This window comes from Barbatula barbatula (assembly GCF_947034865.1).
Source record: "Barbatula barbatula genome assembly, chromosome: 13".
Classification (NCBI taxonomy): Eukaryota; Metazoa; Chordata; class Actinopteri; order Cypriniformes; family Nemacheilidae; genus Barbatula; species Barbatula barbatula.
Genome location: NC_136776.1, coordinates 21652287 through 21678425, shown reverse-complemented (window position 1 = coordinate 21678425; position 26139 = coordinate 21652287). Strand labels below are relative to the sequence as shown.

The window sequence follows — 26139 nt, the reverse complement described above, 5'->3', positions numbered from 1 at the left end:
TATAACATATTGTGGCCTATATAAAAAAAATATATATAGTGACACTTGATAAAAGGGCTATATTTTCAAATTTTCTATATTTATTAATTTATAATAAGGCATCATTATAATAAATGCGAGAAACAGGTAAATATTTTCAAAACTACAATTTTATTTTTAATCAGTGTCAAGCAAAATATAACACATAGTGGCCTATATAAAAAAATATATACAAAGATTGTATACAGTATACCATACATGCAAGTAAATTCAATTTACTGCGTATACGCCTCTACCATAAACCATGTATATTTATGAAGAAAGTAAAAAAATAAAAGGTAAGCATTCCTCAAAATAAATTTAAGTTTTAATCTCCTTTATTCCTGGAAAAGATAACGATTACACAATAAGACACTTTATGCAACTTGGTTACGAAACCCCCGGAACACTTCGCAGAGCGGAACCATTAAACACAGCATTTGCGCCTCGCCGGGAGTTTGACGTCGGCGCTCGCAGAAAATTGTTCGATAAAATAAAAGAGCCGCTGAGTATTTCGACAATTAACATGATAATTTAATGAGGCGCAACGCAAGTGGGCGATTTTAGCAGCGAAAGGTAAGACGATCGCCGTACGGTCGCGCGCGCGCGCGCTTGATGAGCGACAACGCGCTTTGTTAGTTGCCTTTTACCTCAGTTAGCACCGATGCTAACGTCAACAATAGAGAGCATCTCGTGCTAGCGTGCTAACAGCTAGCGCACGCTTCGTGTCTGAAATATGTTTTTAGTGCCGTCATAAACATGACGCTTACACAACATTGAAAGACGCCCACATTTTAGTTTTGAGGTGGCGACGTGTGTGTGTAAACGGTTTTATTTAGGCTGGCTGTACGTCTGTTAGCCGCGCTGCTGGTCACTCAGTGCAGTTATGTAAGTAAAATGTTCCTCAGTTCTAAAAGACTCGAACATGTATGTGAATTGTTACACACGTATGTTATTGCATGCGTATAATAGAGTCAACGTGCAATAACGTGATGTTTTTTGTGTTTATGTGGCGACATAAAATAGTACCTTTTTGTAAGTTTGAACGGGTGCTGAATGCACCTATGTTGTTTTTACACCCTGTCACAGCTTGTTTTATGCATTATATGTGATGTTTTGGTGATTTATGTATGCGATGGGTTCACATGGGTTGTTGTTATGCAACGCACGCCGACAGATTGAAATCAATGGGTTTTAATGGCGGGTGGCTTTAGGTCAAATGTAAGTGCATCGGCTGTTTCATAATGTTTTACAGTAGTGAATTCAACACTTGTTTTATTGAAAAAAGAAGTTATGGGACGTATACTTGTATACGAAAGTGGCACGTAAAGGTGAATGAAACGCATTGTTATGTAAAATGTTATGTAAGCACAAAGGGTTTATAATAGGGAATTGCTCATACTGACAGTGGGCAGCTGATGTGAATGGGACACACACACGTGTACATCTTTCACAAAAAGTCATTTGGGAAGATAAATGCTAAAGTACAAGACATCAGTTGACTTATAAATTGTGTTTGTGTATAGAAAGAGAGTTTATGTCAATACAATGCAAGCATTGTTAAGGTCCAAATATTCTTACTTTGAAATAGTTTGCCTTAAAATCCAGGTCATGTACATTATATGCTTCCGTTGTTCGAAAAAAACATATGCAAAACTTTTTTATGTTCAACATAGGAAAGACATGTCACAAGTATTTCATTCTTAAGGTATTTTACTGTTACTTTGGGGATTTAGAGATAGATAAATAGACATATTGATAAAGATTGTTGTATTGGAACGGGTTGTGCTGTACTGTGTGAATGTGTCAGTGTGTCAGGGGCAGTATGGCCTACATTCACAGGCTGGGAACTGTAGCCTTCTTATATAACTCTGTTATGTAAGTAGGCCCGACTCTCTCGTTCTTTCTCTGACTTCCTTCTGGTCCCCAGACTCCTTATTTGCTCTTCTTGTTCCTAATTTTCCTCTCCCAGCGATGTTTTTCATTGAAGGTCTTTGGTAGCTCTTTGTTCTCCTCAAAATCTTGCTTGGAAACGAGATTATCAGCCTGTGTGATTCTGAAGGGAATCACTTGACCTTAAACTAGGTTTTAACAGTATTTATATTTTTACTTTGTTGGTGGCTTTTGCTGTTATGTTATTATGCTATTCGTAACTAAAACTATACCACTGACGATATGTATTTAAAAACTGAAAAAGAAAATGTTTTAGATTCTTTCTGATTGTTGATCATGTTCCACATGATCTGCTTTTATCTTCGAAAACTTGGAAGATACGTTCATTTATAGGCAGTGAAATCATTCATTTATTTAAAACGATTTCCATAGAATATATTTCACTGGTCGCTTTTTTAGATGTTGTTTTAGCAGGTGTTCAAAGACGTAACGCATCAAGCAAACAGTCGACCATCAGGCAATCTGTGCACTAGTCAAGTCAGCTTTATTTATATAGCGCTTTTTACAATTGTCATTGTTACAAAGCAGCTGTACAAGAAAAAATGACTATAAGTAAAACATAAAAGGTTATGGAATTCAAAACACAGGTCAAATATCAGACACACAATAAATTCCTATATGCAGTGTTAATTAAATAAGACTACCAAATTCTAGCAGCCCCCCCGGCCAGGCAAAACAGTATGCAAAAAACAGTTTAAAAACAGTTTAAAACCTGTCAAAGAAAAGAGGACAGGCAAATGAATTTGTGCTCCGTATATAAACGTTTTAAAGAAGCATCACCAGTTTGATGTTCAACATTAGTCATTATATGAATTAATAACATTTCGAAAGTTAAGAAATATTAATTTAATCTTCAGAATCTGTATTGTCATTGGCAGATATCACTTTAAATTATCGGCGGACAAATGTAATATTGGTTTAATATCTTAAATTATTGCTCTTATAGATGAAAACACGATTTGCATTTGAAACTGTTAAATTAATGTATTTAAAACATTACAATTCCCAGTTGATGTTGATCATTTTTGTCAATCAGGTGGTCTTGATGATTATGTGTAAGTAATGCTCTTGGAGACTCAGGGGACGCCATGTCAGAAGAGGCGATCTCAGGAAGCGACCTGGAGCCCAGCCTTAACAGCGAGGAGGAGATGGAGGAGGAAGAGGACGGAGAGGACGGAGAGAACGACGGCGATGATGAGGAAGATGCAGGCGGTGAGCTTCACAACAAAGAGCTTGAGTGATTAAAGGCATTAGACTGCTGTATAGCTTAATGGGTGTTTTTGGCTGTAAATGAATTATTGATCGCTTGGTATTGTGTTTCAGCAGACCAACTCGAGAGCATGGAGACGGCAGATCAAAGAGATCCGACTAGCCCCGCATCTACCTCACCGTCTAGAGAATCTACCCCCGACCCCTCGTCCCGTCCACCCTCTCGGACGCCCTCCTCCACTTCACAAGCGTCATCGCGACCAGGTTCTCAACCCCCCTCCAGCCCAGACAGCCGCAGCAACACATCTGCCAATGGCAAGACAAAGAAGAAAAAGTCCAAAACCTCGAAGCCTGCTCACTTGAGGAGGAACATCCGGTATTGAGTTTCATAGTCTCATATAAACAGTTGACCCTCAGCATGATTTCCGATCCACACTGTGGCATGTTTAACATGAATTAACCCAAAAGTGAAAAGTTAGTATTAAGCTCTCCTTTCTGGCTCACAGACAGCTCCTTAAGGAGCACCAGCTTGAGGCGGGAACCAAAGCCGCACAGCAGGAGGAGTTAGAGAGACGGCGCCGTTTGGAACAGCAGCGCAAGGACTTCCCTCTTCATGCAGGTGAGAGTCACCTGTGCCAATGTTGAACACACCATGTAGTGTACGTATGGGGATTTATAACCCTTTTCCTGTAATTCTCCTCTCTAAGACATTCTTTCTGGAGTCCCAGGGCCCAAACAGGAAGTGATATGTCTGGACAGCAGTGGAGATGAGGGTGAAGCTAAAGAATCCCCGCCCCCCCAGTTACCCACACGGAGAGATGGTAAAAAGGATATTTAGTAGTAAAAAAGTATTCCTCATTATTTGATTGGACTATGAAAAGCTTCTAAAAGTGATAACCTCTGTCCAACCCTCCAGATGTGATTGAGCTGAGCTCCGGGGATGAAGATGCCCTAAGGATAAGCAGCGAGGAAGACAACGATGAAAACCGTTCGGTCACCCCCGGCACGGAGGAAAGTAGTGGGTCTCATGTGAACGATACCCTCAACCTACCTGACAGTCAGGGAAGGGTGCTAGTCAATATTAATCACCCCGGAGACGAGGAAGACCTGTTCCTCGCCCCACAACTCGCCCGTGCAGTCCAACCTCACCAGGTAAACGCACACCCGCTTACACACCTGTCTAACTACATACTGAGACCTCTCTTTTATTCAGCTTGTGCTGTCTGTGAATTACATTATAGTACCTAGCATCACCCAGAGCACCCTAGCAACCACATAGCAACATGCTAAAAAACCTTTAGGACACGATAGCAACTACATAACATCCTGACAAGCATTCACAAACCATTAAGGATTGTGTCGGTGAGATTTGCAATGGACAAGCGCCATCTAGTTGTTTGTTATTTATGTTGAATTTTCCTTTCTTTTTGCATTTCTTTTTCATCTCAAAATGTTTGGATTTCTCTTTCAGATCGGCGGTATTCGTTTCCTGTATGACAATCTGGTGGAGTCTCTCGAGCGCTATAAGAACAGCAGTGGGTTCGGTTGTATTTTGGCTCACAGCATGGGGCTTGGCAAAACCCTGCAGGTCATCTCCTTTATTGACATCCTGCTGCGGCACACTGGATCCAAAACTGTCCTCGCTATTGTACCCGTGAGTGTCTGTCAACAAATCTTGAAATGATGGATGGTTATCTTTCCTTGTTTTCAAAATCAACTTGTGTCCTATCCAGGTGAATACACTACAGAACTGGTTAGCCGAGTTTAATCTCTGGCTGCCTGCTGCTGAGTCCCTTCCCCCCGACACGGATCCAGCCCATGTGTCATCTCGAACCTTTAAGGTTCACATCCTCAATGATGAGCACAAGTATGAATAATTACGTATTTAGTCCAAACGTAACACAGCAAAACAGTGTTTCAGTGGTGATGATTGTCTCTTCCGTGTCTCGGTCAGAAACACGGTGGCCCGGGCTAAAGTCGTGGAGGAGTGGTCCCGTGACGGAGGCGTGTTGCTGATGGGATATGAAATGTACCGCCTGCTGTCTCTTAAAAAGAGCTTTGTTACCGGACGCAAAAGGAAGTCTAAGAAACCTGCGGGACCTGTTATTATCGACCTGGACGAGGAGGACAGACAGCAAGAGCTCATGAAAGGTTCGTGAATCTGTCTTTACGAAACGAAGAACTGTGCCGAAGTCCAAATTCTCACATTAATTGACGTTGTTCTGTGATATTCAGGAATCGAAAGAGCCCTGTCTCGGCCCGGCCCAGACGTTGTAATATGCGACGAGGGTCACCGTATCAAGAACTGTCACGCCAGCACTTCCCAGGCATTGAAAAACATCCGGTCACGGCGACGTGTGGTGTTGACCGGATATCCTCTGCAAAACAACCTGATCGAGTACTGGTGCATGGTGGATTTCGTTCGGCCCGATTTCCTCGGTACGCGGCAGGAGTTCAGTAACATGTTTGAGAGGCCCATTCTGAACGGCCAGTGTATAGACAGCACACCTCAAGACGTTCGGCTCATGAGATACAGGAGTCACGTATTGCACAGTCTGCTGGAAGGCTTCGTTCAGAGGTGAGTTCAAGAGTGCCGCCCTAGTGGTGGTGATGAAAATGCCATTTGGCCATTTTATCTGTTTGATTTTAAGTCATTTCTAAATTGGATGAATATAAATATATCTGCCTGAAAACGCATTACAAAAGTCACAGTATGCTAAAATGCTGTCTGCATTCCCAGACGAGGTCACGATGTCCTACAGATGCAGCTGCCGATGAAAGAAGAGCATGTGATCCTGGTACGACTGTCTCGGCTACAAAGAGCACTCTACACTGAGTTTATGAACCGCTTTAGAGAGGCGGGAAACAGCGGCTGGCTCGGACTCAACCCGCTCAAAGCTTTCTGTGTCTGCTGCAAGGTATGCTAACTGACTGTGTTTGACCTTGTTATATTGTTGGACCGAATACTTATGTTTTTTACTTATCCTGTAGATCTGGAATCATCCAGATGTTCTGTACGAAGCACTTCAAAAAGAGAATCTGACCAATGAGCAGGATTTGGATCTGGATGATCTTAACTCCAGCGGTGGGACCCGGTGTACCGCTCCTGGAATAAAGGGAAAGGCATCTGACCCTGCCAACAGCAAGGTGGCCATGGCTGCTATGGGCCTGAATCCTTCACAGGAGAAGGCCAATCAAGTTATTACCTATGAATGGGTAAGAACCCAACAAAACTTGGTCTACCAAAACTACAAAGTCTAGCAATTACTTCAATTGTTTCTTCCACTGTTTTAGTTTAGTTTCACTTTTGAATACTGAACAGTAAATAAATTGTGTCAAATGTCAGTAAGCTCAAGAATGTGATGTCAATGCTCTGACAGTATTTTAAGTTTTTTTCAGTAGTTAACATGAATTGATTTCTGGGTTGCATGTTTTAAAATGTTTTGCTGTATGTCAAAGTCTTGTTTGAAAAAACATGTTTGTTCATGTAAGGTCACTTCTAACATTTGTTTCAGGCCAAAGACATCATGAGCAACTACCAGACGGGTGTGCTGGAGAACTCCGCAAAGATGGTTCTACTGTTCCACCTGATTGATGAAAGTGTAGGCCGAAGAGAAAAAATCTTAGTTTTCAGGTATGATTTGTTTAGTACTCCTATTAAAGCTGCAATCTGTAAATTTTGATTCATGTTGATGTCAGTTTGACTTTTGACACATCAATGTCAAAGTAAGTAAAGAAGCCAGATATGGTGATATAGGGAGAAAAGTTACGAATTATGGCTTTAAAGGTGTCAAAATGTTTTTTTAGATAAGGCATAGAACCGTCCACTGTTTCCATTTGTCACACTTTACGGTGTACAGATATTTTGCTTTTAGTATAATCTCTCATGTCATATCCTAACTCCTCAGTCAGGCTGTTATTTTGTTTACATTAGCGAGTAAAGTGTCTCATTTATCTGCGTGTGATTCTTGCAGTCAGAGTTTATCCACGCTCACGGTTATGGAAGATTTCCTCAGTCGGCGGCCCATGCCAATCCAAACAGAATGCGGTGCACGCAACTGGGTCCGAAACATCAATTACTACAGTGAGTTTCAGTCCATTTATGAATTCCTGTGAGTTTAACGTAATGCCAGCTGAGCTACTAGTGGAACAATTGGTACTTCACAATTCCTGTGATCTAAAACATGACATTGTCTCATTTAAGGGCTGGATGGAAGCACATCGGCTTCGGAGAGAGAGAGACTCATCAACCAGTTTAATGACCCGGCAAATAACCAAGCCTGGGTCTTTCTGCTGTCCACCAGGTGATGAACTACAGCAAACATGCATATTTAGACATTGGGCAAATGTTTCTATCCAAAGCCGCTTAGTGGGCATCGAACCCATCACCTGGGTCTAACCCGTTTTAAAAACTGAACATCGGTTGTCTCGACTAACTTATGGTGTTGTCTTCAGGGCCGGCTGTCTGGGGGTGAATCTGATCGGAGCCAGTCGTGTAGTGGTTTTCGATGCCTCGTGGAACCCGTGTCATGATGCGCAGGCCGTGTGCCGCGTGTACCGCTACGGTCAACGCAAACCTTGTCACATCTACAGGCTGGTCTGTGACTTCACACTGGAGAAGAAGATTTATGACCGTCAGGTGTCAAAACAGGGCATGTCTGGTAAGAACCGGGTTGCGTGTGTTTTCCCTTTGCGTAACATAGATCATTTCTGATTTTAATGGTGTGTTTCTGTGTAAACCAGATCGAGTCGTGGATGACCTGAACCCTGTTCTTACCTTTACACGGAAGGAGGTGGAGTCTCTGCTGCACTTTGCAGAGGAGGAGCCCAATCCCAACCAAAACCAGATGCCCACGAGTGAGGAGATGGAAATTGTCATTAAACAAGCATGTCTGCGTTACCCACACCTTATAACCAAGGTGGTACACACACTTTCACTTTTTGGCATGTTTGATCTCTAATGCTAATGTTAAAGTGGACTTGAATGTGATTGTGTTCACAGCCTCCATTCCATCACGAGTCTCTGCTGATGGATCGCAAAGAGCTGAAACTGACCAAAGCAGAAAAAAGAGCAGCCAAGAAGAGCTACGAAGATGAAAAACGGGCATCTGTGCCGTATCAACGACCCTCTTACGCACATTATTACCCAGCCAGTGACCAGAGCCTCACCAATATCCCTGCCTTCAGCCAGAGGAACTGGTGAGTCTGTCATAGAAGCCAAAAAGTGTATACATGCATAATGTTAATATAACGTATATGTAATGTTTATTTAACATTGCAAGGTGTGTGTTTCGTCCAATTAACCCAAAAGTTTCTTTCAGGCGTCCGCCCCCTCATTTAGAAGAGAAGCCCGTCGCGAGCGTGAGGCCGGTTCAGTCCACACCCATTCCCATGATGCCTCGGCAGGTGCCCATGGGCGTCCCTGGTTCAAGCGCGGGATTCCCTGTAAACTACTTGCAAAAGGCGGGGGTTTATGTGCAACGAGTCGTCACCACCACTGGTACAATAATAAAAAGCCATCAGTTTGCGTGTTTGCTTTGCTTTGTGTTGAAGGCTTGAATTTTTTTACTTGTTGTTTTTTGCAGATATAGTCATCCCAGGGTCGAACAGCAGCACAGACGTTCAAGCCCGGATCGGTGCAGGAGAAAGTATTCATGTTATCAAAGGATCCAAAGGTAAGAGTGAAATAAAGCTATTTTAGAAAATTGCCCAAACTTTAGAGAAATTGGTTGATCGAATGAAAGTGAGTTATTAGTCACATATAATATTTGCTTTACATTCTTGCTTTTCTGATACAGGCACGTACATCCGGACCAACGATGGAAGGATATTTGCTATTCGCTCCGGAAAGCAGAGAGCGCCCGATGAGGCAGCTACAGCTTTAACAGGTATTGCTTTTATTCCTAGACCATTTCACAAAAGGTTTTCCACTGAAAGTCAAAATGGACAAAGAAAGCTAATTCTCGTAATTTGTTTTCTTGACAGCAAGTTTTTCTAGCATTTTTTGTATTCTGTTCAACATTTCAGAACCCATTTAAAGTTATTGTTAGTACCTTTATCTTTAATGCAAAGTTTAAACATTCATAGATTACCACCAACTTTAGCTCAACGGCTTTATTTCTTCTTTCCACAGAGGACTCGGGCCCTCCCATGCATCCTGTCAGCAACGGCCGCACGACCCCACAGGAGCAGAAGCGTTTATCCCCCGAAGCGCCGCCTCGCCCCTCCTCTCCAGACAGCCCTCAGTTGCTCAGAGAAATCCACAGTAAAGAAACCGCTTCCGCAGGAGACAACTTCACATCTCCAACAATACCCGAAGCCTCTGGCGTGGACACACCCGCACAGCACAACCGCGTCCCCGACCCGCATCGGCTGCTCAACAGCGACATCATCACATCCTCCCTAGACATTCAAAGTTTAAAGCGGAAACTTTCTGAAAGTCGGACGTCTAAACAGCCTATCAGCAAACGGACCTCGACACCCGCCGGCGCAGCTGGAAGTTACCCTGGATTTCCTCTTAGCAGCGGCTTTGGGTTTCCGCCAATGGGGATTAACCCCGCCCTATTGGGTGCCCTAGGTCACCTATCTCCGCCCACGCTCGGAAGCAGGTCGCATCTTATGCAGCAAGCCGGGCAGACGCTGGGTGACCTACATGCCATGTTCTCCACAGACACTCTCGGTCTTGGCGTGACCAACAGCTCGCTTTCTTCAACTTGCTCTACCAACACCGACACCACCTCCACAACCCACGCTGGTATGCTGTCCTCCTCTTCATCATCAGTGCCGTCGTCATCATCATCGTCCTCCTCTCTCCCTCCATTTCTGATGAATCCTGGCATGGCAAGCATGCTCTCTGGTTTTCAAGTACCGTTTACCCAGTCTTTGTTTTCGGGTTCCATACACCCGAGGGGCTTAACGTCTACGTCCACCCCTGCTTCGACCACCTCGACCTTCCTCTCGCCCTCAAGCCTGCTGGGGCCGGCGTTCAGCCGCCCCAACATGTACCCCTCCCTTGCTGAAAACGGAGGAAGTAGCTCGGATGATGACGTCATAGAGGTGATGGGCCAGTGAGGTACGATTTGCGAAACGGAGAATCCCATTGGACGACGGTGAAATCCAATAAATCCAAATGCTGAATATGCATGGAGTTAGGAAAGGTGATATATATTTTTCTTTACAGTAAGGGACTAGAGCGCAGGGCTCCTACGAAGAGCCTTGATCATCGCTTCTCTCTCTGGGCCTGGATATACGGACCACTCCCCTCGAGAGAAATGACTGATACTAATGTGATTTTCTTTTCAGACTGTTTGCATTCGTAAAAGATGACTTTAGAGATACTTAGTCATTTGCTAGACCCTGTAGCATCACCTGGAATGATAAAAGAAGACATGTGACCTTTTTTATTGGTAATTGTAAGTACTACTATTGCTTTTTGTAAACGGTGGTCCACCATGAATATTCTTAGTTGTCTTGACCATTGAATTGGCAGACCGGGCGGCGGGAGGATTCGTAACATTTGCGAAATGTCAGAAGCCATGCCTAGTGTTCGACACCACCAAGACCTTTTCTTTATCCTTTTGAAAAAACAAACAAACAAAAAAACCTTAAAACTCGAATGTATTCTCATGTTAGCCTTTAAAATTGGGTGAAGGGGTGTACGTTTAGTGCGTTTAGTTCGATATTAGCCTTAAAGCAGACAAAACGGATCTGTGTTCTCGTTCAATCGCGTAGCAAAAGAAAAACCATCCTTTTTTCCACATCATGGATCATTTTACCATTGTGTAGACTGTTATGCGACCCTACTAGCTGTTGTTGTTTTTTTTGGTTCGTTTTGCTCAGTCATGGTGTTAGTTGGCAGTTTCATGTGTTGGGGCCACAAATCATGACCAAAGTGTTCGTTGGGCAGTTTCAAAGACTTTAAACGTGTTAAACATTTGTGTTAATGTTGAGTCGTATATTCGCTCTCTGGTTGACCTGTGACTGACAAATCCCTCAGCCAATAACACTGTTCATTCTCTGTGCCTATTAGAGCTCTTTATTTTGACTCCTCCCACAATTTACGTTCTGATCAACATGTTGAGACCTGCGAGTCTGCTAACGCTGTTATATCAATTCTCTGGTGTGCATTCAATATGTGATTTAGATTTCTCCCAAATCTTTGTTTTGTATTACGACATGTATTCGTTTTTTTTTTACTATGTACAAATTTATTAGAAATATTTATTTATGCTGAAGAGTAATTTTGTTTTCGTTTTTTTTATTTTTATACATTTTTAAGATAAAAAGGTCCCTCTGTCAGAGTGGTGAGGGTTTTCCCTCATACGCAAGGGATAGACCGCGATCTGTGAGCATCTCGGCAGTCGGGACCCATAAACGCTGTCCCAGGAGGTGCGCACACGTCATCTCATGTTCCCGGCATGAGGAGGGGTAGAATAAAATGACATTGTATTTATTAAATATTGTTTTAACATAAATAAACTTGACTCCTCCTGTATTGAGAATACGGTTCCATCACCCAGTCTCGTTGTGTTTTTGCAACTTTTTGTAAAAATAAAAATCAGTTATTGAGCAGGTACATAAAACAATCTGTTTGAAACTCTCCTTATCTTGATAAAAGATAAGAATATTGATTTGTAATTTGACTTGTTGGGATTTTGCTGTAAATATCCGTTTGTCTTCAATAAAGATAAAGATATGTGAAGCTGGAATTTTATGTTTCAAACAGAAATGGCGATAGAGAGGCTAACGATATGGATTGCAGCTATATATATATATATATATATATAAAAGAAAAACAATTGCATTAGAAATGATGCATTGTTTTATATTAAGAGTGGAATATATATATGCATATAAAAGAAAAAATGCTTTGTTTTAGTTTAATACAATAGTTTAATTTGTATTGGCGAATTAATTTTTACACAACCCTCCTTACAATAAGTAATTTAATGATGACATCCGTTAATGTATAATTGGTTGCGCATTTAAGGATAAAAGAAAATTGTTATACAAAAATACATCTCGAGTCCGTTTATACACAAAAATGTCGTAGTAGTTACAAAACACTGAGTATCTTCTCAGACCTACAATTACAAAACCAAAGAACAAATAAAATGTCTCCATTAACATGGGTCAGTAGCTCCCAGCGTCTGATGCTCCTCATGCTTGCAAACCAAAATATCCATCTTTAAAAATCTCAGTACTGCTGTCGTTTCTTGGTCATATACGCATTTGTTACCTGACTCATAATAACCAGAGCGCACAATGTTGGGCAAAGGGCTGCCAGGTACCAGACATACCCGCTCGCATTACTGCTGAACCATGCAGAACACGATCCGAGAACCAGACTGATGCTGCCCAGCAGGTACGTGAGTAAACCTGAGGTGGCGTGGTAGCGCTTCAGTTTTGCCAGTGACCAGCCTTTGGCCAGTTTGGGATAAAGTAGAGAAACTGCTCCCAGAGACTGTAGCACGACAACGATCACAGTTACCAAACCGATCAAACCGTGCCATGATGTGAAGTGTGGCTTCCCACTGAGGTTCTTGTTGTAAACGATGGCGATCAGACCCACAACGGCACAGAAGACACAGAGACACTGTAAAATCCAGTGTAGGCGCCCTCTAGTTTTGTGCTTCAGCTTTCCAACAGGAGAGGAATGGGGATTGAACAGGAGAATGGCTTCGGTCATGAAGAAGGAGAACTGTGTTGAGAGAAACAGACTCATCAAGTTAAATATAAATGTGATAGTTTATACGCTAAAGCTTTTAATCATGTATGGTTGTTTATCATGATACTTACAGCAAGGGTCATTAAGAACGGATGCCAGGAGAACAGACCTGTTGGAAAATATAATGACTTTTATTTTGAAATGTAGATAGTTTTATGCATATTATGCATTATTACTTTGACGTCATTATAGTGAGTAAAAAGTGCAGTACACCAGGACTTTAAACTTGTATACTAAATTAAGAGCAAACATGTGATATTTTTCTAAGAAAATAAAATATTTATATGAACTTAATTCCATAAATTCTCATTAAACGTCCTCGTGTGTTTTATTGTACTTACTGGATCCAGGTTTCGACAGTACAGTTATGAAGCCAGTGAACACAGCACACAGCACATGTGTACAGATGCCGCACACTGTCCTGCTGTAATTGTACAATTTAGGCTCCGGTTCGTGACGCGCCGACATTTTAATCTTCCACTAGACCTCACAAATGGACAAACGGATACAAATCGTCACATACAGGTAATTTACACACATTTACAATCGCATTAGTGATAAATAACGGCTTAAATCCATTTAAACTCCTTTCAGACTCTTATTCATTCGAGGCTTCCGCTTTCAAATCAACCTGTCAAGATAAAAGCTCTGTTATGTATTCAAGCCGAGTCCTATGTAATTTGAACATATTTAATATCAATTATAAACACGGCGTCTTAAAATATCTCCTTTAATGAATCACTCGCATACGTGCGTTATATGTAAGACTTTTATTTGATCTCTCTTTAAAGTCCGTTATCTCCTTAAGAAGTGACTTTTACTTTGGAAATTGCAGAGTTCCTGCGTTCTAGAAATTCCTGCGGTCATGCTGACGTGGGATTTCACGTCTTTCCATTTCTTGACCTGCAGGGGTCACGCTTTTTTTCTGAATAAAAATAAACCCAAAATTCGTTGTTATCTGTCTCTGGGATGGCTATCTGGGCCTCAATCATTTAAATAATCTTTAAAAAAAACTACTATTTTATATTCAAAAAATACGGTGATAAAAAATAAAAAATACTACATTGTTTTTCATTCATATCATTGTTTATAATCTATAAAGAGCACATAAAGAACCACATCTCTCACAACCTTCAAAAAACTACTTAAAACACACAGACAAATGAAAAAAAAGTACACTAACCCTCTCTTGGCTCAACAGGTAGTGGTCTGGCTTTTGTTGACACTAGCAACTTTGTATTAGCACCTATTGTACTATTGCTCTTTTATGACATCTCAGTTTATTGCTCCCTGAACTCTTTGTAAATCGCTTTACAAAAAGCAAAATCTGCTAAATGACTAAATGTAAATGTATAAGTCTTGTTGTTATAATTGCTTCCAATGTTTCCTTATCTGTAAGTCGCTTTGGATAAAAGCATCTGCTAAATGATTAAATGTAAATTTATAATTAATATTATTTAGAAATAAATGCTATTTCATATTCGCAATTTGATGGATCTAACATTCTATAATACCCTATTATATAATTGGGGATTGTGAGATTTAAATATCTAAAATAGTTACTCTTCAGAGAGAACAGTGTAGTGATTGTTCACCGAAAAATCGCGGTAATTGGAGAATGAGACATTCACAGCCAATTACCGGATATTTGTCCTCTACAGAATTCCAGCCCGTCCTGAGACTCGTTGGCCTCCAGCCAGAATGAATAGAGAACCCTTTTATCCACTACTGTGGTCCCCATCCCATCCTGCAAAACATCCGCTTGGTGTCTCAAACGGTCCCATGTTGAATCAAGTCCCATAGAGTTGTGCCAATATGTAAGTGTATGTTTAATTATCCACAAACACACATACATACATACATACATACATACATACATACATACATACATACATATATATAGGCTATATAGGCCTATATATTAAAGAATGCATTAGAAAATAATGTAATAATACACCCACAGACAAATGTTCAGAATATAAACCCCGAGTCTTCGTTTCTAATCCCGCAGGAAATGATGTCTGCTCCAAAAACAGAGCGACATCTGAAGTAGGACAGATCACGCCAGATTAAGCGTTAATCTGTCCGGCGCGCATGCGCAGAGCGGGCAGATCTGCACGGAATGTACAAGGTGCGTTTGAGGAGATGAAACTATCGACGCGGGTTGCGAACAGTAACCGAGAGTGACGCGCACAGACACGATGCGGAAAAGCTCAAGCGGTTTGAGGAACAGCCCTGACCGCGAAGCTTCGTTTCCTGTATGAGTTTTGGATTCTAACGGGACGTATTTTTCTTTCCTTGCGCAATGCCGGTCGCGTCCTCTCGCGCGATGCCCACGGATTACGCGTTACGTGAGATTTAGTTTGAGGCGTTAAAATTCGTTTCAAGAAGTTGTTCGTTTCGGTTTAAGGTAAGTCGTTAACCACTAACGTACTTAAGATACTTAAAATAATAATGATATAAATAATAAATTAACGTTTGTTTACCAGCACAACCACGTCAAATACGATTAATACAATAGCATACGTAATCTAGTATAGTTTGAGTCATTTATTTATTTTCTACTCTGTGCATTGCTTACGTGAGTGTATATTTATGCCATTTTTTGTTTATTTCTGTGATTTGTATGCTTTTGACGCCAAATATAATTAAATTAATGTCACGTTTTTTTTCACATTTACTTTTTTGTTTCATTTATACACGTTATATACCATATATCTTATTCTCTCCTAATGTTTAATTTACACTTCATTAAAATTCTTTTTTTATTTGTTTGTTACTTTGTCTTATTCGAGTCTCAATCAATTGGACATTTTCACATTTATTATTTCTGTTTATTTATAATGTACACATTCATACTATTTCATAGATTATTTTAAATTTCTATGTATATTTATCTACATATTTATTTATATTTGCATTCATTTTTGGTGCATTATTTATTTGCTTTACATCTGTGACCCAGTTTTAAACCCCTCTCTGTTCAGTTCTGTAGCCCTTTGGGTTGCCAGGATTAGGACAGAAGCCAAAAGAAGTGCATTACAGCAGAACTCTTCACACACATTTCCTTCACTTGACTACAGATTACAGTCTGTACAAATGTTGTCAAGTGTTTATTGTACGGCTAAAGATCTGTCCGTCTCCATAAACCCGTCTGTAGGGGAATGTTGCTGCTTAAAGACTCTTTGTCCCACGCAAAGTAAATATTTCATCTCCTGCTGTACAAATATCAAGGGTGTCTCAAGAAAAAACGTATGCACAAAATGGTCGTGTATAAAAAGCATACACAATTTTACGATTTAAGGAGGGTTAAACATGTTAGTCGATTTTGAGGATTAGAGATGATCACCAAATATAATCTAATGTTATTTCTGTGTTTCTCCTTTAGATTAATCCGGATGCTGTTAACATAAACTCATGAAAAACATCATCTCATGCAGTATTTTTCAATGCCTGGATAAGTAGTGCAAACTGAGCGATGCTGTGCATCTTACTTTCCGAAGATGGCCAAATGTGAGCTAATCGAACTACAGGACTTGACTCCAGATGACCGTATTGAGTTAGCGCCCCCTACTGGCTTTCCGCCCTTCTCGGGGCATACTCTGGAAAGATGGGGCATGGAGAAGGTGGTGCGGATGGTGGGGGCGAGAGTGCGCTTGGAGGACCCCGATAGGTTGACGGCTACACTTGGACGGGGACACGACTTCCAGCCGAGCAGTCAGACGCAGCTCAGCTGGTGCGACCTCTGCGGGGAGTTCATATGGGGCATGTTCAAACAGAGCCTTCACTGCACACGTGAGTCTCTACTGTGTGTATTGACACATAACTTTGACGGACACACGGAAACCATCGTTTCCACATGGATGTTTATGTCCTACAGTGTAAAAGGAAGTTTATACAGGCAGATGGAGTGTTTACAGTATGCGTGTGTGTGTGTTTATTTTAATGTTGGATTGTGCATTTTATTGAGGACATTTAAATTGGGTCACAAATCAATAAACAACAGCGTTATGGAAAATGATTGACCCTCCAATTGAGTAATGTGGTTCAAAACCTGTATATGACTCTTTCAAGATATTTTGATAAATGTCTCAATGGTTTTGTGTCCATACAATGGAAGTCAATGGGGGTCAGTGTTGTTTGGTTACCAACATATTCCAAAATATCAACTTTTGTGTTGTGCAGAAGAATGAAAGTCGCACAGGTTTGAAATGACAAAAGGTTAAATACATGATAACAGAATTTTAGGTAAACCAAAATGCGCTGAGAAGAACTACTGCAACACAAAAGTGAGGATATGAAACCTCATGGTTTTGGTTTTGTGTCATCAGATTGTCAGTACACCTGTCACTACCGCTGTCAACCCTTCATTCAACTGGACTGCACCTTAACCTCTAACCTCATCTGTGACCAATCAAACTACTGCGAGGACACTATTGAGACGGACACGAATGTGGTGAGAAAACGATCACAGTGTTTGTTTGTGTGTGATGTTACAAAGTCGTACATTTCTTAAATCTTGTGTGCGCATATAAATTAATCCGCCCTGTCGTCTGTTACTGGACCTAGTTTTGTTAGTCAGCACGCCATATGTCACCATGGCTCATTTTATTGCCGGCCTGCACACGCCGTGCCACGCGTAATTTACGACAGCGCCGTAGGAGGAGAGGTTGTCTAGCAACTGCACAAAAAAAGCATCTGCTTTTCGGTACATGTTCTGTTTTGACTCTACGGTTTAATATAAAAAAGGCTTTTTAAGATATTTTCCATTTATAAGAGATTCAATTCTCGTGTTTTGTTGGCTTATATATATTTAAGGTGGCATTTAGGTCATTTATATGGAATAATTAAGGGCAATAATCACAGTGACACTCTTTGTCTAAGCACAGATTCTCTATTGATTTTATTTAAGCGTGTCTTTCTTTAGTAATCATGTGAAAGTGATACGGGTGGGAGGGGATGACAGCTGGGTGAATGAACTAATCAGCTCTGAAAGTCAATGGTGCTTCACAAAGAACCTTTTACCTAATTACAAATGTGCAAATCATTTTAAAATCTCATTTGGCTCTTTCTATACTTGTAATCCTTCTGAATACAAGCAACACTTTTCCCAGCTACACGCTTTACAGAGGCAGTGAGCCTTACAATCCCCAAATTCTATTTTAGTCACCTATGTGTGAATGTATTATACATATTATATAACACGAATCAAATGTTATAATTGATTAAAATATTAACAACATTCATGATAATTATAAATAATTACTGTATGTTTTTAGCATTATATTTTAGCATTATAACGTATTTTATGTCCCAAGCATTTAAAAAAGCAATCTATTAAAAAACAGCAATAAAATGTAACAATTCATAATTATAATAATAATATATTTGTTCATATTATTTTGAACACTAATTCTTTGTCATAATTCACGCCCAAAGTGTTTAGAAACAATTATAACAATAATAAAATGTTAAAACCAGTGCTCGAATTGAAGGTGGGCACCCCCATAACAAGTAAAAAATAGACTTAGGGGGGCCCTCAAATATTTTTATTTGAGTAAAAATAATATTGACAAATGTGATTAAATTTATACACTGGATTTGGTCAATTTTGTGAAATAATTATTTACAATAATTGATATTAAGTTTGTTTATGGGCTAGTTGTCATGTGACTTTAAATTTGAAACGCCAAACAAACATTAAATGTCATTTCTGTTCCGCCTGTATTGATTTGATCCGAAATACAGTAAAAGCCTGTTCTTTAATGTAAGCCTGTTTTGAATAAATATAGTTATGCATATTATGATGAAATATATTGTGTATTTTGTATAAATTGTATATTTTCGACAAGAACCCCCACAGAAAAAGTCTTATGGTTGGGACCCCAATAAGACTTGATTCAATTCAAGCGCTGGTTAAAACTATTAACAAAAATACTACTACTACCACCAATAATAATGCATTTATTTATTTTATTTTTAACATTTTAATTCTTTGTCATATTTAATGTACAAAGCGTTTTTAAAAAGCAATCCATATGCCAATTTAATTCGGGAGAGGTCCGTTTTGAATGGAGGGAGGGGCCGTGAATTCAATTCAGGGGGCGGGGTCAACGGAAGGGTGGGGTTACAAGTCACGCCTAACGGTTGCATCCTGATTCCACGAGGTCGGTCAGACGGCCACATCATCCACAGACTCAGTCACATCCGCTCGGTTTATTCACGGTGTGCTTCGGTTCGGCGCGATAATGACGGACTGCGAGTGGTTCGACATGACGTGGGGCAGCGGCGCGAGCAGCGGATACTGCAGCCAGAGCGACTCCGAGCACGAGTTCGAGCAGTTCTACACCGCGCGCACTTCCCTCAGAAAGACCAAAAAGCGCAAAGATAAAGTAAGTCACGAGTCGATGTCTCCGCAAACACGCTGTGAAGTTTACGCTTGTTGTAGTTTGGAGGGACTCTGCGGTACGAGATTAACGGGAGAAGTACAAGTAACGGAAATCGAGTTGCGCTTGTTCGCGTTTCCGAAAGGCGCGTGTGCGCATGCGCGTGTTTTTCAAACGACGCGTTTCCGTTTCTAAACTTCAGGACGTTTCTGACACGTTTTGTTTAAAAAGTTCAGTACGGTCTTTATTCAAGTTAAATATAGGAAGTGGGGGTGTCGGGGGATGGGGGGGCTGTGAATGACAGCAATGAAGTCACGCTAAGCATCACTCACTCAGATTAACCAATCAAAGGATCCCTACAGCCGCCTTATGGTGTATTCTTAGTATGCACACTAGAAACCAAAAGGGGTAGTTTGATCATTTATTTTGGGTGTTTTGCGTGAGTTTTGGGTTGAGGATAATGAAATTCTAGTGTACTACATTTGTTTTCTTTATTTACTTGATATTTCAATGAATTAACCAATCATGTTGTTAGTAAAATGTTTTAATTTATTCAACTCTAATTGTCTGTAGAGCGCTTTTCACAATACATATTGTTTCGGGGCAAGAATGGTGTCTTACAACTCGAACCCCCCCAGTGAGTGAGACAATGGCAATAATGTGCGAGAAGATCAGGAAGGAGCTTTAAGAGGAACCAAGACATTTGGTGGGGGGTGAAACGCAGGCGACACACAAATGTCAGGAACGTATTGCACATTTTCGTATTAACCTCAATCTTGTATCGGTTGTCAGGTTGACTACTTCTGAAAAATTCCAAAGCCTGCGTCTTAGTGTGCGTGTGTTCCCACTTCCTGTCTGTTTTTTATGAGGGAGGGGTTTCCTGTGGCTTCTGTCTCGATGAGCTGAGGTTGAAGGGATCTAGCTGTAACTAATAGTGTATCTGGGTTTAATATGTAATCTCGAATGTAATTCTGTACTTGCTGTTACTATTAATAAAAGCATCTCAACCACAGCAAAATCAGTACTTTAATCCAAAGCCGTTTGGTTTTTATCTAAAACATGCAAATAACAGGATTTACGAAGAACTGTATGTCTGATCTGCCTGTGTCCCATTTATTGTTTAGAACGTGTCACCCAATATGAGTCTCTAAAGGTTTATTGCTGTCCCCTTGTGGTCATATGTTGTATAACACGCATCTCTCTGTCCAACAGGATGAACAAGTAGACTGGAGAAAGCAGGAGCTCTCCAGCAGTGAAATACAGCAGAAGGTAAAGGAATACAACGCTCAGGTCAACAGTAACCTCTTCATGGTTTTGGTAAGTATCGGTTAAAAATATAAACTATCGTGGGTGTTTTTATTTGCCGTTTTAACGTTTTGCTGTTTTTTTTCTTTCAGAACCGTGATGGTTCGTACACTGGCTTTATTAAGGTCCAGTTTAAGCTTGCCCGGCCCGTGTCCATCCCGCCCCCGCGGAGCGCATCCTCGTCTTCTCGGGACGGCGGCTGTCGGGAGGACAAAGCACTGAAGCATCGCACGTCGTTTTACCTTCCCAGAGATACAGTCAAACACCTGCACATCAGCTCCAAAACCCGGGCCAGAGAGGTGATAGAAGCCCTGCTGAAGAAATTCACCGTGGTGGACAACCCAGCCAAGTACTCGCTGTTTGAACGCAGCGAGCGACAGAATCAAGGTGTGATGTTTTAAAGTTTGTCTATTTTTGTGCAGGTTTTAGTGTGGTTCCTTTTTGTTACAAATTTTTTTTTTGAATACATTTGTAGTGTATCTGAGGAAGCTAACAGATGATGAACATCCGCTTTTTCTGCGTCTGTGTGCCGGACCCAACGAGAAAGTCCTCAGTCTGGTTCTCAAAGAGAATGAAACTGGGGAAGTTAATGTAAGTTTAAAACACACTGATGGAAAACAAATGCGCAGTTATCGACAGTACGCTATCTTTCAGACGTGTAATTTTCTGCACGATCGTTTTGACATTCTTGTCCCTTCTCGCAGTGGGACGCGTTCAGCAATCCCGAACTGCAGAACTTCCTGCACATACTGCAGCGAGAGGAAGAGGAATACGTGCGGCAGATTGTGAAGCGCTACGCCCTGGCACGAGAAAAGATGAAAGACGCCTTGAAGAACCTCGGCACGCCGGGTTGAAACGTATATGGGCTGCCTTTCTTGCCTCGAGAAACGGAAACGTACATGCTCATCCCAGAACGGTTTGAGTCGAAAGAGTGTGTGAAGGACCCCTCAGTCCATTGGGACATAACGGGTGGGAAATGCAGTGCGAGTGTGACTGGTGCGTATGCAGAATTTACACTGAAAGAAATACTGCTGTCGTAGCTGGACTCAGTGGAATGGCTGCTGTGGTGGAGTGACGTCTTTACTGAATGACTGTGGTGAATGAAACAATGCAGAGTCCTCTTACAGAGTATTTTGAGAGGAATATAAATTAAAAATTATTTTATTGCATTAACTATATGAGTCGACATTACAAGATGTAGTGAGAATTATATAATTCATGTCGTCAGATATGTAATATCTCTGTATACTTATTTGTTGATATTTTCCTGGAATGATAAATAAAAATTATAATATTTTCCTCATTGATGTGACTTGTTTTATGTTAGGAAGCTGCGTACACATTCATTTCTAAGTATTATTATGACAACAAGTAAATCATTCACCTTACTGTCATTCAGTGGTTATAGTGGGTATTTGTAAATAGTCTGATTTGTAATTTATAAACAAATAAAATAGAGTCGTTTAATGAAAGCAATGATCAGAATGTCGGTAAGTGTGCAGATTAACAAAACTGTTTAAAATACATTATATTTTGTGAATGCTAGTTTGTCCTAGATTTGACATTTTAGCTGTTAACATAAAAAAGACTTATAATATTTCTAACACTGTAAATAACAAGTATAAATAAATAATTTACTCCGTAATCGCAAACGACTTGAACAAGACATGGAAATTCATTGGTTAAAAATCTGTATCAAATTATAAGACAACAAACTTTTATTCTATCATCGCTCCGCTCACGGATGCAGTAACATGTATTTCCGGTTCCTGTTGAAGCTGCTCAGCGTATGTGCGTTCACTGTGATCTGTTACGGCTCGGTTTTTATTTTAAATATTCAACAAATCTAAGCAAACCGGCTTTAATCCGAATGATTTCTACTCCTGTTTAATTCACATCAAGAGTCTCTATGTAAGTAAATGTCATTATAATAAACAGTGAAAATATTGTGTTTAAAACAGATAGAGGACATTATAATACTGTTAGCCGCACTAGCATAAAAGCTTCATGAATTAAAAAAGTTAAATTACAAGAATTATTAAACGTTATATGGATGTTGACACATCATTTAAGATTTAGTAATAAAATATAATAAAATGTCGACTCGAGGTTTAATAAAAGGAATACAATCTGTCATATTTTGAGATGCTACATGCTAATGCTAAAATTCTCAGCTACGTAAAATATGACGTATGTCAAAAGAATAAAATCTGTGTGTAGAAAGGATTATGTGTCAGACATCTATTAATTACAATGTTTGACATTTGTAGTAAAACGATACATCGAGGTTTGTGGTTGACATTATCAGTCATGACCTTAGAACGTCACTTTTTACCAATAAAAGTCCAGCGGAGCTGTAGGTACATCATACAACACCATTTAACAATGAAGGTCTAACAACGTGTCGTTTTTTATCTTCTTCAAGAGCTGCAGGTCCATTGAAACCGTGACCCGGACCGGAGGAGAATGTTCTCTGGTCCATGATGGGGGGCAGCGGATCTAAAGGAAGAGGTTACTGGCCCTTCTCCGGTTCTGTTGGTGGAGATGAACCTGTCACAGACGGGCAGGAGCAAAGCCTGGCGAGGGTCCGGAGTATCAGACACGCGGCCCCTTTCGTGTTAACTAGAAGGAGGTAAATGTAAACACAGCATCAGCCATTTGACTGAAAGTTAAATTCAGCGAAAGGGGTAATGATACTCTGATGTTTGCAACGCTTTCAAAACTATTTTATTAACATCAGCTTTCTCAAGAATCATTCTTTGGTTTATTTGAGCAGTTTTGCTGAGTGAACTCTGCCCCTGACTGCTTTATTTTTGTATTTATTTGCTCAGCTCTTTGTACTTCGATGAGGACGGCGATCTCGCCCACGAATTCTATGAGGAAACAGTAGTGACGAAAAACGGCAGAAAGAAAGCCAAACTAAAACGAATCCACAAGAATCTCATACCTCAGGTACACCATTCCCCGACAAACATCCTACAAATGTTTGTTGAAATAACGGGACGCGTCTAAGTTGCCTTTTTGAAATTTTCTCTTCTTAGGGAATGATCAAGTTGGATCACCCTTGCATCCACGTTGATTTTCCGGTCGTCATCTGTGAGGTTTGACACGGTCGTATGTCATTGATCCTGCAAAAATTCCGTCCTCCTCTAATTTCCTTCCAACTGCTGGATCCTGGACACGCTTGCTGTGTAGCTCCCCCTTGTGCCAGGGAGGGCTCGATGCGTGTTGTGTGGAATCTCAGCCGACAGACCGCGAGATACTCCGGCTGTCTGCCCGTAAGGAGGCCACGGCCTGACAATGATGTCCTGACTCTTAATTTTCTTGTAACCCGCCACATGTACGACTATTATGGGCTGTACGGCCGAGACACAGATATGGTTTCTGTTTGAATGTATGCTTGTTTGTTTGAACTGATATATACGGTCATATAAGTAGAGAATATAGGAGCACATCATGAAGGACCCAGGAGGAGAAACAAATGCAAACGTTGAAACTTTTTGGATTTTGATGTGGCTTGAGAAAGTTCATTTTAGATTTTGTAAGCTCTTCTAGAAGCCCAAGGAAAGATCAGGTTATTTATGAATGCTTTAATGGACAGGCGTTGGTGATGCTTTACAGGTTGCCGGGACTCTGTTCCTATAGATAACGCATTTAGGTTTAGTGCATATAAACGTACGGCCTGACATTTTGCATGTAGTTCCTACAATCTGATTTTTCAGCCCATAGAAGAAAATCAAAGGCTGTTTACTATGCTGTGATTTGTTGTGTGCTGACAGGATGATGGAATCGCTGCTGCTCCTTGATTGGATGGTCGGGGAGCTGATCGACACAGTGCTGCCAATCACTGTTCTGCAAGTTTTTATTTATTATAGCTGAAATAGACAGATGGCATTAAAGAAAATATCACTTTGAAATGCATATCAAACTGTGTGTGTCTCCTAATTAAAAAATCGTTGATCTCGGATTTATAAGTCACAATTACACTTTTAACATCCAAACATCTCCTTTCACGTTCTGTCAAACCCTGTTTTGTGTTCTCTTTGTGGAAAGTGCCAGGGACATTTGTTCAGAAATGAAATGAGATCAGTTTTTGGACTTTGAAGGTTCTTGTTTTTCTGACATCTGTTGATCGTTTTGTTGATTTTATTTACGCTGCAGGGATACAAACCAATACTTCTGTCTCTCTTCTATGATCAGTTAAATTACATTCCATCCCGACTCAAAAACTTCAAAGCTGTCCTATCAGTCGCTGACCGCCCCACCCTGCTGTAATGTGTGCTTTTCCCAGTGTCCTCCAGGTGAAATTTATTGTTCTTCACCAGCCTGAACTTTGCCTTCCTAACTCCATTTTCCATTGACAAATACGGTTATCAGTCTACTGACGGAATCTTTAATCAGAGCGTCGTCCTGTTTGCCGCAAACTGTAAACGCAGGACATTTACGCCTATGGAAATAAACCCATTACCCTTTGCTGTGTAGGAAACTCTTCCTGTGCCGGAAGTGTATGATTGATGCTTCCACACTGTAAAAAAAATTTTGTACAGATAATTTTCATATTTTTTACATATTTAAATATTACATATTATTTGTTACTAACATACATGTTATGTTACTGGTGTCCCAACTGCTGGAAAATCCGTTTTTTGTGTAGAATGATAAAATGGGAAAATCCATAGACTAGATAACAGGAGAGACAGCTATACTCCCAAAAAAGCCCACATTTGAAATGATATCCTAAAAAATTATTTTCTTTAATACACTGATGTACTGCATGTCACACACATTGAGTTTCATTATAATACACGACAGCACCCTCAAGACACTTGTTTGTGTGTTACATGTTGCTGAACACAAAAAAGTTGCTAAATATTTTTGCAAACTTTTATTATTTAAAAGTCAGGAGTAATCAGACAGGATTATTCGTATTATACTTCTCGTGTTTTTATTGACACGTGCAAAGAACAAATGTATACGAAGTAATACGACTACAAAACACCTTAACGTTTACGTCGCATAGAACTAGAAACAAATCAAGTTATACCGTGAACATAAATTAAATCTTAATGAATAAACAAGAATAGTGTTTGTTTGTCAATAAAATGTAATATAATATTATATATATACATATATATGTGTAAACATGACTGACAACATTAAGTCACGTGTACACATTCAACTATTCTGATCATGTGTAGATGCTTAACACAGTATTTTAATCACACATCAGATATTTTCATTTAAATATTTCAAACACTGTTGCTACTATGACAAATACACCAAAGTGAGATAAATATACAAATATACACAGTTCAATAGAGAAGTGCATGAAACTCTTTCAACACTTCACGCAGTTGCTACTGAACATGATGCGGAATGTGGTGTTGGTGTTGTGTATCACACTGAAATCTGATGTGTGTCAGATCTACGATAGATTAGATAGATAGATTTTTGCTCTGATTAATGCTTGAGACCTAAAATATTCATATATTTCAAACATTTTCTGTTAACCAAAGTTCCACGAATGTTCCATGAACCATA

The 26139-nt window shown here is 40.3% G+C and overlaps 4 protein-coding genes across 7 annotated transcripts; 3 read left to right on the top strand and 1 right to left on the bottom strand.

The window, feature by feature from the left end:
* Nucleotides 1–438: 438 nt before the first annotated feature.
* Nucleotides 439–11879, top strand: rad54l2 (RAD54 like 2). 2 transcript variants are annotated; one of them, XM_079471633.1, is made up of 22 exons: nucleotides 439–594; nucleotides 3008–3183; nucleotides 3298–3556; nucleotides 3687–3799; nucleotides 3888–4001; nucleotides 4097–4332; nucleotides 4652–4834; nucleotides 4914–5047; nucleotides 5135–5331; nucleotides 5416–5758; nucleotides 5921–6098; nucleotides 6172–6396; nucleotides 6696–6814; nucleotides 7155–7264; nucleotides 7385–7484; nucleotides 7636–7841; nucleotides 7924–8099; nucleotides 8183–8379; nucleotides 8502–8680; nucleotides 8766–8855; nucleotides 8979–9068; nucleotides 9314–11879. In XM_079471633.1, the coding sequence occupies exons 2-22, from the start codon at nucleotides 3060–3062 to the stop codon at nucleotides 10249–10251; spliced, it is 4311 nt and encodes a 1436-aa protein (XP_079327759.1). In that variant the 5' UTR covers nucleotides 439–594; nucleotides 3008–3059; the 3' UTR covers nucleotides 10252–11879. The 2 variants fall into 2 exon arrangements, with proteins under 2 accessions (XP_079327759.1, XP_079327758.1); XM_079471632.1 differs by having other exon boundaries at nucleotides 472–594; nucleotides 3295–3556.
* Nucleotides 11880–11986: 107 nt separating this feature from the next.
* Nucleotides 11987–14118, bottom strand: cyb561d2 (cytochrome b561 family, member D2). The gene is made up of 3 exons (XM_079472085.1): nucleotides 13249–14118; nucleotides 12979–13016; nucleotides 11987–12880 (listed from the first exon to the last, which is right to left on the bottom strand). Exons 1-3 carry the CDS (start codon nucleotides 13373–13375, stop codon nucleotides 12377–12379), a joined length of 669 nt encoding a protein of 222 aa, XP_079328211.1. The 5' UTR covers nucleotides 13376–14118; the 3' UTR covers nucleotides 11987–12376.
* An 889-nt stretch (nucleotides 14119–15007) lies between these two features.
* Nucleotides 15008–22072, top strand: rassf1 (Ras association domain family member 1). Of its 2 annotated transcripts, XM_079471232.1 has the most exons (7): nucleotides 15008–15317; nucleotides 16296–16702; nucleotides 17239–17363; nucleotides 20506–20610; nucleotides 20691–20985; nucleotides 21074–21189; nucleotides 21303–22072. In XM_079471232.1, the coding sequence occupies exons 2-7, from the start codon at nucleotides 16411–16413 to the stop codon at nucleotides 21450–21452; spliced, it is 1083 nt and encodes a 360-aa protein (XP_079327358.1). In that variant the 5' UTR covers nucleotides 15008–15317; nucleotides 16296–16410; the 3' UTR covers nucleotides 21453–22072. The 2 variants fall into 2 exon arrangements, with proteins under 2 accessions (XP_079327358.1, XP_079327359.1); XM_079471233.1 differs by lacking the exons at nucleotides 15008–15317; nucleotides 16296–16702; nucleotides 17239–17363 and adding an exon at nucleotides 19044–19299 and having other exon boundaries at nucleotides 21303–22067.
* A 257-nt stretch (nucleotides 22073–22329) lies between these two features.
* tusc2b (tumor suppressor 2, mitochondrial calcium regulator b) lies at nucleotides 22330–25143 on the top strand. Of its 2 annotated transcripts, XR_013787442.1 has the most exons (5): nucleotides 22330–22509; nucleotides 23024–23230; nucleotides 23430–23550; nucleotides 23640–23876; nucleotides 24378–24518. XR_013787442.1 is itself a non-coding variant. In XM_079470942.1 (4 exons), the coding sequence occupies exons 2-4, from the start codon at nucleotides 23079–23081 to the stop codon at nucleotides 23703–23705; spliced, it is 339 nt and encodes a 112-aa protein (XP_079327068.1). In that variant the 5' UTR covers nucleotides 22330–22509; nucleotides 23024–23078; the 3' UTR covers nucleotides 23706–25143. The 2 variants fall into 2 exon arrangements, 1 of the variants encoding a protein (XP_079327068.1); XM_079470942.1 differs by having other exon boundaries at nucleotides 23640–25143.
* The last annotated feature ends 996 nt before the right edge of the window (nucleotides 25144–26139 follow it).

What these genes read in the sequence shown, in the direction of transcription:
- rad54l2 (XM_079471632.1), top strand. Translation starts at nt 3,060, where the DNA reads ATGTCAGAAGAGGCGATCTCAGGAAGCGACCTGGAGCCCAGCCTTAAC. An exon ending in CACTTGAGGAGGAACATCCG is followed by an intron (nt 3,557 to 3,686) that starts GTATTGAGTTTC and finishes TCTGGCTCACAG; the next exon opens with ACAGCTCCTTAAGGAGCACC. An exon ending in TGTTATCAAAGGATCCAAAG is followed by an intron (nt 8,856 to 8,978) that starts GTAAGAGTGAAA and finishes TTTCTGATACAG; the next exon opens with GCACGTACATCCGGACCAAC.
- cyb561d2 (XM_079472085.1), bottom strand. Translation starts at nt 13,375, where the DNA reads ATGTCGGCGCGTCACGAACCGGAGCCTAAATTGTACAATTACAGCAGG. An exon ending in ACTGTCGAAACCTGGATCCA is followed by an intron (nt 13,017 to 13,248) that starts GTAAGTACAATA and finishes ATTTTCCAACAG; the next exon opens with GTCTGTTCTCCTGGCATCCG. An exon ending in CGTTCTTAATGACCCTTGCT is followed by an intron (nt 12,881 to 12,978) that starts GTAAGTATCATG and finishes CTCTCAACACAG; the next exon opens with TTCTCCTTCTTCATGACCGA.
- tusc2b (XM_079470942.1), top strand. Translation starts at nt 23,079, where the DNA reads ATGATGGGGGGCAGCGGATCTAAAGGAAGAGGTTACTGGCCCTTCTCC. An exon ending in TTCGTGTTAACTAGAAGGAG is followed by an intron (nt 23,231 to 23,429) that starts GTAAATGTAAAC and finishes TTATTTGCTCAG; the next exon opens with CTCTTTGTACTTCGATGAGG. An exon ending in ACAAGAATCTCATACCTCAG is followed by an intron (nt 23,551 to 23,639) that starts GTACACCATTCC and finishes TTCTCTTCTTAG; the next exon opens with GGAATGATCAAGTTGGATCA.
- rassf1 (XM_079471232.1), top strand. Translation starts at nt 16,411, where the DNA reads ATGGCCAAATGTGAGCTAATCGAACTACAGGACTTGACTCCAGATGAC. An exon ending in TTGAGACGGACACGAATGTG is followed by an intron (nt 17,364 to 20,505) that starts GTGAGAAAACGA and finishes TCTGTCCAACAG; the next exon opens with GATGAACAAGTAGACTGGAG. An exon ending in ATGAAACTGGGGAAGTTAAT is followed by an intron (nt 21,190 to 21,302) that starts GTAAGTTTAAAA and finishes CCCTTCTCGCAG; the next exon opens with TGGGACGCGTTCAGCAATCC.